This window comes from Lampetra fluviatilis, chromosome 47 (assembly GCF_964198595.1).
Source record: "Lampetra fluviatilis chromosome 47, kcLamFluv1.1, whole genome shotgun sequence".
Classification (NCBI taxonomy): Eukaryota; Metazoa; Chordata; class Hyperoartia; order Petromyzontiformes; family Petromyzontidae; genus Lampetra; species Lampetra fluviatilis.
In genome coordinates this window covers 3223114-3233484 of record NC_136321.1, presented here as the reverse complement: position 1 = coordinate 3233484, position 10371 = coordinate 3223114, and the positions used below count along the sequence as shown (strand labels likewise).

The 10371-nt window shown below is 55.3% G+C and overlaps 2 protein-coding genes across 6 annotated transcripts in view; one reads left to right on the top strand and one right to left on the bottom strand.

The window, feature by feature from the left end:
• CRYZL1 (crystallin zeta like 1) overlaps positions 1–2105 on the bottom strand; it is a 19995-nt gene extending 17890 nt beyond the window's left edge. For 4 of the 5 annotated variants that reach the window (XM_078877245.1, XM_078877252.1, XM_078877247.1 and 1 more), the window contains exon 1: positions 1949–2105. The gene's annotated coding sequence lies outside the window, so the exon portion shown is untranslated. The remainder of the gene's footprint in view (positions 1–1948) is intronic. The other variant, XM_078877250.1, reaches the window with a different exon arrangement.
• A 613-nt stretch (positions 2106–2718) lies between these two features.
• LOC144947791 (uncharacterized) overlaps positions 2719–10371 on the top strand; it is a 30513-nt gene continuing 22860 nt past the window's right edge. The window contains exons 1-2 of the mRNA XM_078877145.1: positions 2719–3671; positions 8933–9025. Coding sequence (XP_078733271.1) covers positions 3629–3671; positions 8933–9025 — 136 coding nt within the window. The 5' untranslated portion in view covers positions 2719–3628. The remainder of the gene's footprint in view (positions 3672–8932; positions 9026–10371) is intronic.

Genomic DNA, 10371 nt, shown 5'->3' with positions numbered 1-10371 from the left:
GTCTGTCCCGTGACCTCCTCCTGCACCTAGCCTGGCACAGCAGTCAACCCATGTCACCTGGGTCTGTCCCGTGACCTCCTCCTGCACCCAGCCTGGCACAGCAGTCAACCCATAGCACCTGGGTCTGTCCCGTGACCTCCTCCTGCACTTAGCCTGGCACAGCAGTCAACCCATAGCACCTGGGTCTGTCCCGTGACCTCCTCCTGCACCTAGCCTGGCACAGCAGTCAACCCATGTCACCTGGGTCTGCCCCGTGACCTCCTCCTGCACCCAGCCTGGCACAGCAGTCAAGCCATAGCACCTGGGTCTGTTCCGTGACCTCCTCCTGCACCTAGCCTGGCACATCAGTCAACCCATGTCACCTGGGTCTGTCCCGTGACCTCCTCCTGCACCTAGCCTGGCACAGCAGTCAACCCATGTCACCTGGGTCTGCCCCGTGACCTCCTCCTGCACCCAGCCTGGCACAGCAGTCAACCCATAGCACCTGGGTCTGTCCCGTGACCTCCTCCTGCACCTAGCCTGGCACAGCAGTCAACCCATGTCACCTGGGTCTGTCCCGTGACCTCCTCCTGCACCCAGCCTGGCACAGCAGTCAACCCATAGCACCTGGGTCTGTCCCGTGACCTCCTCCTGCACCTAGCCTGGCACAGCAGTCAACCCATAGCACCTGGGTCTGTCCCGTGACCTCCTCCTGCACCTAGCCTGGCACAGCAGTCAACCCATGTCACCTGGGTCTGCCCCGTGACCTCCTCCTGCACCCAGCCTGGCACAGCAGTCAACCCATAGCACCTGGGTCTGTCCCGTGACCTCCTCCTGCACCTAGCCTGGCACAGCAGTCAACCCATGTCACCTGGGTCTGTCCCGTGACCTCCTCCTGCACCCAGCCTGGCACAGCAGTCAACCCATAGCACCTGGGTCTGTCCCGTGACCTCCTCCTGCACCTAGCCTGGCACAGCAGTCAACCCATAGCACCTGGGTCTGTCCCGTGACCTCCTCCTGCACCTAGCCTGGCACAGCAGTCAACCCATAGCACCTGGGTCTGTCCCGTGACCTCCTCCTGCACTTAGCCTGGCACAGCAGTCAACCCATAGCACCTGGGTCTGTCCCGTGACCTCCTCCTGCACCTAGCCTGGCACAGCAGTCAACCCATGTCACCTGGGGATGTCCCGTGACCTCCTCCTGCACCTAGCCTGGCACAGCAGTCAACCCATAGCACCTGGGTCTGTCCCGTGACCTCCTCCTGCACCTAGCCTGGCACAGCAGTCAACCCATGTCACCTGGGTCTGCCCCGTGACCTCCTCCTGCACCCAGCCTGGCACAGCAGTCAACCCGTGTCACCTGGGTATGCCCCGTGACCTCCTACTGCACCTAGCCTGGCACAGCAGTCAACCCATAGCACCTGGGTCTGTCCCGTGACCTCATCCTGCACCTAGCCTGGCACAGCAGTCAACCCGTGTCACCTGGGTATGCCCCGTGACCTCCTCCTGCACCTAGCCTGGCACAGCAGTCAACCCATAGCACCTGGGTCTGTCCCGTGACCTCATCCTGCACCTAGCCTGGCACAGCAGTCAACCCATGTCACCTGGGTCTGTCCCGTGACCTCCTCCTGCACCTAGCCTGGCACAGCAGTCAACCCATAGCACCTGGGTCTGTTCCGTGACCTCCTCCTGCACCTAGCCTGGCACAGCAGTCAACCCGTGTCACCTGGGTATGCCCCGTGACCTCCTACTGCACCTAGCCTGGCACAGCAGTCAACCCATAGCACCTGGGTCTGTCCCGTGACCTCATCCTGCACCTAGCCTGGCACAGCAGTCAACCCGTGTCACCTGGGTATGCCCCGTGACCTCCTCCTGCACCTAGCCTGGCACAGCAGTCAACCCATGTCACCTGGGTATGCCCCGTGACCTCCTCCTGCACCTAGCCTGGCACAGCAGTCAACCCATGGCACCTGGGTATGCCCCGTGACCTCCTCCCGCCAGCAGGACGCAGCGATGCCCACGTGACGCGCCCTGCTCCGTGTGCACCCAACCTGGCACGGGTCACGTGGTGAGACGGCGACTCGGATCACGGGTTAAGTCGTAAAGCAGCGCCGTAAAGTGTCGTGAACAGCAAACCGAAGGGAGTGTCGTGAAGCCGTCACGTGTTTGTATGTCGTAAAGCTCGCCCCAGTATGCCGTAAAGCACGCCCCTTGTGTCGTAAAGCTCGAACCACCGTATGTCGTAAAGCCTGTACCCCATATGTCGTAAGGCACGCCCCGTATGTCGTGAAGTGTCGTGAGGCGACGAGATACAGTGGGCCGTGCCGTAAAGCGTCGGGCGAACTCGGAAATGTTTTAATTTTTACTTTCAATAGAATGGAGTTTGAGTAAAACACGTTTCATTTACTGAAGGGCTCTGTCTGCTTCAATGGGCACTATTAGTGTAACAATTCACATGGCAATTAAACTAAAAAACGTGTTAATCAGAAAAAAGCATTGTGTAATTGTTCTTATCAGGCCCCATTGAGTAAACAAGTGCAGTCCACAACTCTTATTATATCCACTGTCTTTCTCCGCGCTGTGAAGGGCCATTGCCCGAAACGTCTGTTGACTTTCGAGGCCACGCAGCGCAGCTGACAGGAGGCGCTGTTGGCGCCGTAAAATGTTGGGCGTGCCGTAAAGCGTCGAGAGAGGGAGTGTCGTGAAGTGTCGTGAAGCGCTTGTCGCTTGTCTCCGCCCATTGGCCGAGCCCCGCGCGCGCGTTGCGCGAGACGCAGAGACAGAGACACAGACAGAGATACAGAGAGACAGAGAGACAGAGTGAGACACAGAGAGACAGACAGAGATACAGAGAGACACAGAGACAGAGACACAGTGAGACGCAGTGAGACGCAGAGAGACACAGTGAGACAGAGATAGGGAGACAGTGAGTGAGACACAGAGATAGACAGACAGACAGAGATAGACAGAGACACAGAGTGAGACAGAGATACAGAGACAGACAGAGACAGACAGGGAGCCACAGAGAGTGAGACAGAGAGTGAGACATACAGAGACAAATAGACAGAGACAGAGACGGAGACACAGACAGACAGACAGAGACACAGAGATAGGCAGATAGAGAGACAGAGACACAGAGACACTGGGACAGAGAGAATGATAGGGAGACAGAGATAGAGAGACAGATACACGGAGAGAAAGACAGAGGCAGACAGAGAGACACAAGAGTGACCCAGAGATAGACACCGAGACAGAAACTCGAGAGACACGGAAATCTTCCTGAGGGCGGCACCCGCGCCGCCTCCACCCCTCGCCCCAACCCAGCAGCAGCCCCAAGCCCCCAGCCCATCATCATCAGCAGTAGCAGCTTCAACCCCAGCCCAAGTCTCACCCCCAGCCCATCATCATCAGCAGCTTCAACCGAAGCCCCAAGTCGCAGTCTCATCCCCCAGCCCATCAGCAGCAGCAGCTTCAGCCCCAGCCCATCATCAGCAGCAGCAGCTTCAGCTCCAGCCGCGGTTTCCACACCGCCCACGGCCTCCGACTCGTCTCGAGGCCCATCACGCTGGAGGCCGGAGCCCGGCTGCCGCCTGCCGGCCTCCTCGCCTCCCTCTCCGCCTCCTCCTCCTCCTCGCCCCCCCGCCGCGGAGATGTCGTCCCTGGCCCACCCCGGGGTCGTCTCGGGCGGTGCAGGTGAGGAAGGAGGGTGGGAAGGAGCAGAGGGAAGGAGGAGAGGGAGGGTGGGTGGGAAGGAGGAGAGGGAGGGTGGGTGGGAAGGAGGAGAGGGAAGGAGGGTGGGAAGGAGGGTGGGAAGGAGGGAGGATTGGAGGAGGAAGGATCAGCATAGCAGAGGTCGCAACCGGGTACCCGATACCCGTACCCTACCCGATACCCGGCTACCCGTACCCGGCCGGGTACGGGTGTACGGGTACCCGTTTGCGACCCTGGTGCGGCCGGGTACGGGTAGGCCGTGAGTCACTGGTGAGTCACCGTTTGTCACTCATTTGGGGTAGGGTACGGGTACGGGTAGGGTACAGGTACCCATTTGCGACCCTGGTGCGGCCGGGTACGGGTAAGGAATCAAAACCCGTTTGCGACCTCTGCAGCATAGCGCATCGCGTGCTGTGATGTAGAACAGCAAAATAGTTTTATCATTAAGGCCGCAGTGTTGTTGACAAACGTGTCGAGTGTATTTACTGTGAGTTGTTGTGCTTGTGTGTGCCACTGATACGCGCGTGTGTGTATCATACATATCTATATCTCACCAGAAAAACAAGAGAGAGGGGGGAAGGAGGGTGGGTAGAAGGAAGGATGGGAGTGAAGGAGGAAGGGAGGGTTGAAGGAAGGATGGGAGTGAAGGAGGAAGGGAGGGTTGAAGGAAGGATGGGAGTGAAGGAGGAAGGGAGGGTTGAAGGAAGGATGGGAGTGAAGGAGGAAGGGAGGGTTGAAGGAAGGATGGGAAGGAAGGGTGTGAAGGAGGAACAGAGTTTTAGATTAATACAAACAATACAAAAGGGAGGGAAGGAGGGAGTGAATGAATGAGGGAGGGAGTGAATGAGGGAGGGAGTGAAGGAGGGAGTGAATGAGGGAGTGAGTGAGTGAATGAGTGAGGGAGTGAGTGAATGAGGGAGTGAATGAGGGAGGGAGTGAAGGAGGGAGTGATAGAGGGAGTGAGTGAATGAGGAAGGGAGTGAAGGAGGGAGTGAAGGAGGGAGTGAAGGAGCAAGTGAAGGAGGGAGTGAAGGAGTGAGTGAGGGAGTGAGTGAATGAGGGAGGGAGTGAGTGAATGAGGGAGTGAGTGATGGAGTGAGTGATGGAGGGAGTGAAGGAGGGAGTGAAGGAGGGAGTGAAGGAGTGAGTGAACGAGGGAGGGAGTGAAGGAAGGAGTGAATGAGTGAGTGAGTGAAGGAGGGAGTGAGTGAATGAGGGAGGGAGTGAATGAGGGAGGGAGTGAATGAGGGAGTGAGTGAATGAGGGAGGGAGTGAATGAGGGAGGGAGTGAATTAGGGAGGGAGTGAATGAGGGAGTGAGTGAATGAGGGAGGGAGTGAATTAGGGAGGGAGTGAATGAGGGAGTGAGTGAATTAGGGAGGGAGTGAATTAGGGAGGGAGTGAATGAGGGAGGGAGTGAATTAGGGAGGGAGTGAATTAGGGAGTGAGTGAATGAGGGAGGGAGTGAATTAGGGAGGGAGTGAATGAGGGAGGGAGTGAATTAGGGAGGGAGTGAATGAGGGAGTGAGTGAATGAGGGAGGGAGTGAATTAGGGAGGGAGTGAATGAGGGAGTGAGTGAATTAGGGAGGGAGTGAATGAGGGAGTGAGTGAATGAGGGAGGGAGTGAATTAGGGAGGGAGTGAATGAGGGAGTGAGTGAATGAGGAAGGGAGTAAATGAGGGAAGGAGTGAATGAGGGAGTGAGTGAATGAGGGAGGGAGTGAATGAGGGAGGGAGTGAATTAGGGAGGGAGTGAATGAGGGAGTGAGTGAATGAGGGAGTGAATGAGGGAGGGAGTGAATGAGGGAGGGAGTGAATGAGGGAGGGAGTGAATGTGGGAGGGAGTGAATGAGGGAGTGAGTGAATTAGGGAGTGAGTGAATGAGGGAGTGAGTGAATGAGGGAGTGAGTGAATGAGGGAGGGAGCGAATGAGGGAGTGAGCGAATGAGGGAGTGAGCGAATGAGGGAGTGAGCGAATGAGGGAGTGAGCGAATGAGGGAGTGAGGGAGTGAGGGAGTGAGCGAATGAGGGAGTGAGCGAATGAGGGAGTGAGCGAATGAGGGAGTGAGCGAATGAGGGAGTGAGCGAATGAGGGAGTGAGTGAGGAAGGGAGTGAAGGAGGGAAGGAGTGAAGGAGTGAATGAGTGAGTGAATGAGGGAAGGAGTGAATGAGTGAGTGAGTGAAGGAGGAAGGGAGTGAACTCGACTCTTTCTCAAGGCTCCTGTTGTTGCTCTCGCTCAGTGCGGACGCGTCCCGGCCAGAAGCCGCCCGGCTCCCTCCTGGCCGGGCAAGCGGCGATAGAGGGGCGGCGAGTTGGTGGTGGTGGTGGTGGTGGCGGCGAGTTGGTGGTGGCGGTGGTGTTGGTGGTGGCGGTGGTGTTGGTGGTGGTGGTGGTGGCGGCGAGGTGGTGGTGGTGGCGGCGGCGGCGGTGGTGGTGGTGGTGGTGGTGGTGGAGGTGGTGTTGGTGGTGGTGGTGGTGGCGGTGGTGGTGGTGGTGGTGGTGTTGGCGGTGGTGGTGGTGGCGGTGGTGGTGTTGGCGGTGGTGGAGTTGGCGGTGGTGGAGTTGGCGGTGGTGGCGGTGGCGGTGGTGGCGGTGGCGGTGGTGGTGGTGGTGGCGGCGAGTTGGTGGTTGCGGTGGTGGTGGTGGCGGCGGTGGTGGTGTTGGCGGTGGTGGTGGTGTTGGCGGTGGTGGAGTTGGCGGTGGTGGCGGTGGTGGTGGTGGTGGCGGTGGCGAGGTGGTGGTGGTGGTGGCGGCGGTGGTGGTGGCAGTGGTGGCGGTGGTGGTGGTGTTGGTGGTGGCGGCAGTGTTGGTGGTGGCGGCGGTGGTAGTGGCGGCGGTGTTGGCGGTGGTGGTGGCGGTGGTGGTGTTGGTGGCGGTGGTGGTGTTGGTGGTGGCGGTGTTGGTGGTGGTGTTGGTGTTGGCGGCGGTGTTGGTGGTGGCGGTGTTGGTGGTGGCGGTGTTGGTGGTGGCGGTGTTGGTGGTGGCGGTGTTGGTGGTGGCGGTGTTGGTGGTGGTGGTGGTGTGAAACTGTCTTAGAGAGAGGGGGTACAGAGAGTGAGAAATCTTTCATTTAAAACAGGGGGAGGGGGGTTACATAAAGCAAAGCATTTAAAATAACAAAATGAAGAACGAAGCAAAGTGCCGACTACACCGAGCATCTTCTTGTTTCCTCTGATCGTGAAAAGAAAAAGAAAAACTGTCTTAGCCATGGGATTCCAGGCAACACAATGCCATGGGGGCTTATGCGGCGTGTACACGTGAGTGAGTCGATGGGGTCACTGTGTGAGACTTTGAGTCTCTATGGGCCTCTGTAAAGGCATGCATCTCCGTGTGAGTCCATGATTCTCTACGTTCGTACCGTATATGGGTCTCCGTACAGGTCTATGGACGAGTATATGGTGGTTCTGTGTGAGTCTCGGGGTGTACCTCTGAATCTGCGAGTCTACGTTTGGGTGCCCACCTGAGCCTGTGAGTCTCTGTGCCAGGCGACAGGGTGTGTGTGTGGTGTGTTGGGTGTCCTGCGGTTTGTGGGGAGTGATGTAATGCGTCTCTGTGGGGTGATGCGTGTCCCGTATGGTGGGGTGTGTCGTGCCGTGAGACCTGCCTGTAGAGTGGGGGGTGTTCGTTCTGTGGCCAGTATCCTACAGTACAGTATTATGCTTGCTGTGTGTGCTGTGGGTTTTTGCTGTGGTGTATAATGTGGTGTGTGTGATGTGTGCTGTATAATGTGCTGTGTGGTGTATAATATGTGGTGTGTGTACTCTGCCATGTACCCTGTGTTTTGCTGTGTGTGCTGTGTTGTGCTGTGTGTGCTGTGTGTGCTGTGTGGTGTATAATGTCGTGTGTGTGCTCTGCTGTATACCCTGTGTTGTGCTGTGTGTGCTGTGTGCTGTATAATGTGCTGTGTGTGCTGTGTGCTGTATAATGTGCTGTGTGTGCTGTGTGGTGTATAATGTGCGGTGTGTGCTGTGTGGTGTATAATGTGTTGTGTGTGCTGTGTGGTGTATAATGTGCTGTGTGGTGTATAATGTGCTGTGTGTGCTGTGTGGTGTATAATGTGCTGTGTGTGCTGTGTGCTGTATAATGTGCTGTGTGTGCTGTGTGGTGTATAATGTGCGGTGTGTGCTGTGTGGTGTATAATGTGTTGTGTGTGCTGTGTGGTGTATAATGTGCTGTGTGGTGTATAATGTGCTGTGTGTGCTGTGTGGTGTATAATGTGCTGTGTGTGCTGTGTGGTGTATAATGTGCTGTGTGTGCTGTGTGGTGTATAATGTGCTGTGTGTGCTGTGTGCTGTATAATGTGCTGTGTGTGCTGTGTGCTGTATAATGTGCTGTGTGTGCTGTGTGGTGTATAATGTGCGGTGTGTGCTGTGTGGTGTATAATGTGTTGTGTGTGCTGTGTGGTGTATAATGTGCTGTGTGGTGTATAATGTGCTGTGTGTGCTGTGTGGTGTATAATGTGCTGTGTGTGCTGTGTGGTGTATAATGTGCTGTGTGTGCTGTGTGGTGTATAATGTGCTGTGTGTGCTGTGTGCTGTATAATGTGCTGTGTGTGCTGTGTGGTGTATAATGTGCTGTGTGTGCTGTGTGGTGTATAATGTGCTGTGTGTGCTGTGTGGTGTATAATGTGCTGTGTGTGCTGTGTGGTGTATAATGTGTTGTGTGTGCTGTATAATGTGCTGTGTGTGGTGTATAATGTGCTGTGTGTGCTGTGTGCTGTATAATGTGCTGTGTGTGCTGTGTGCTGTATAATGTGCTGTGTGTGCTGTGTGGTGTATAATGTGTTGTGTGTGCTGTGTGCTGTATAATGTGCTGTGTGTGGTGTATAATGTGCTGTGTGTGCTGTGTGGTGTATAATGTGTTGTGTGTTTGCTGTGTGCTGTATAATGTGTTGTGTGTGCTGTGTGGTGTATAATGTGTTGTGTGTGTGCTGTGTGCTGTATAATGTGCTGTGTGTGTTGTATAATGTGGTGTGTGTATGCTGTGCTGTATACCCTGTGTTGTGCTGTGTGTGATGTGTGCTGTAAAATGTATTGTGTGTGCTGTATAATGTGTGTGGTGTATAATGTGGTGTGTGTGATGTGTGCTGTATAATGTGTGTGGTGTATAATGTGGTGTGCTGTGTGGTGTATAATGCATGGTGTGTGTGCTGTATAATGTGTTGTGTGTGCAGTATAATGTGCTGTGTGGTGTATAATGTGTTGTGTGTGCCGTGTACCCTGTGTTGTGCTCTGTCACACAGGTGGGGCCGACTGTTGGATCGTGACTCTGGAGGAGCGGGAAAAGCACCACCATCTCTTCTACAGCCTCTCCCCAGCCGGCGGCTTCATCACAGGCACGACCTCACTCCGTCTCCACACAGCGCCTGTTGTCAACGTGCACCAACCTTGGCCATTCCCAGGGCTTAGCCCAGTGTTCTTCACTCACTTTCAGAGGGGGGCCACTCTGGCCGACAAGACATCATCAGTGTGAGGGCTGCCACTCATTTGAAACCATTGGGGCTTTGACAGCAGCACGATGATGATGATGATGGTGGCCGTTTTCACTTTTGTGTCTTGTCGGGGGCCGCACGTTAGGGGCTGCACGTCAGCGTCGGTGTTAATCTGTTCGTGATGTGAATCGGTGAAAGCCGAAGTGCCTCATGCAGGAGTGTGAATTCTCCCCCCCCCCCCACCGGGGTCACTCAGGGGTCAGAGATACCGAGCAGAAACCATCGCCTTTTGGCGTCATCTGGTCCAACAGCATGTGAGACTAGGCTCTAAGGAAAGTTGTCTCGGGTGTGGACCAATCAATGTCAAGGACAGTGCATACATTATCAGAGTTGCAGGTATTGTGGTCTATGCAAACATGACTCTTTGTAAAAAAGGTGTCAGTTTTGTTGCCAGATAAAAGGGTAAAAAACCAATTATCAAACCACTGCGAGTTTCGGTTCAAGTCTGGGTTTCACTCGCCACCGATTACTCCGGCTTTCCGAGGTGCCCCTGCAGGTTCCGAGGTTATTGAGCACAACTTTGACGTAGGGCAATAGCTGATGACTTCCCCACAAAGCGGTACCGATTTTATCGACCCCCGATGAATGATGGGCTGAGACAACTCCCCAAACAGGATTTGACCTTGCCTTCCGATTGTGAGCCACTCGCTCTACCATTGAGGTACCCGAATGCAAAACCGAATCTAACGCGGCGATGAGTTCTTGTTTTTGATGTAAAGCTTTCGTGACTGCAGGGATTCATCTTCTTGGTTCTTTCGGTAAAGTCACGTAGACAGACCTGGTCTTCACCTGAGGACTGCTGCTTGCGTTGTGGCCGAAACGTCGTGAGAATTATTTTATCATGTTTTATTTTATTATTTTTATTATTTCCATTCTACGTGATTTTACCGAAAGAACCAAGAAGATGAGTTCTTGTTTTGTGCAGTGATTGGTGACCGGGCTGACACCATCCACTCGCTCCACTTGAGGATGCGGTTTAATCACAGGCGAGGGTTGAGACTTGGGATTCGATCTCAGTGGTGTTGGATCAGCGTTCATGACCTCTGGCTACGCACTGGAGTCCTTAACCGTGTCGCTGTGTGTGTGCGTGCGTAGGGAGCGCGGTGGTGCAGTAGTTAGCTAGCGCGCTGGGCTACGATCCCCAGCGGCCTTAGTTCGACTCACGCCCACAGTGAGGATTATCTGAAGTG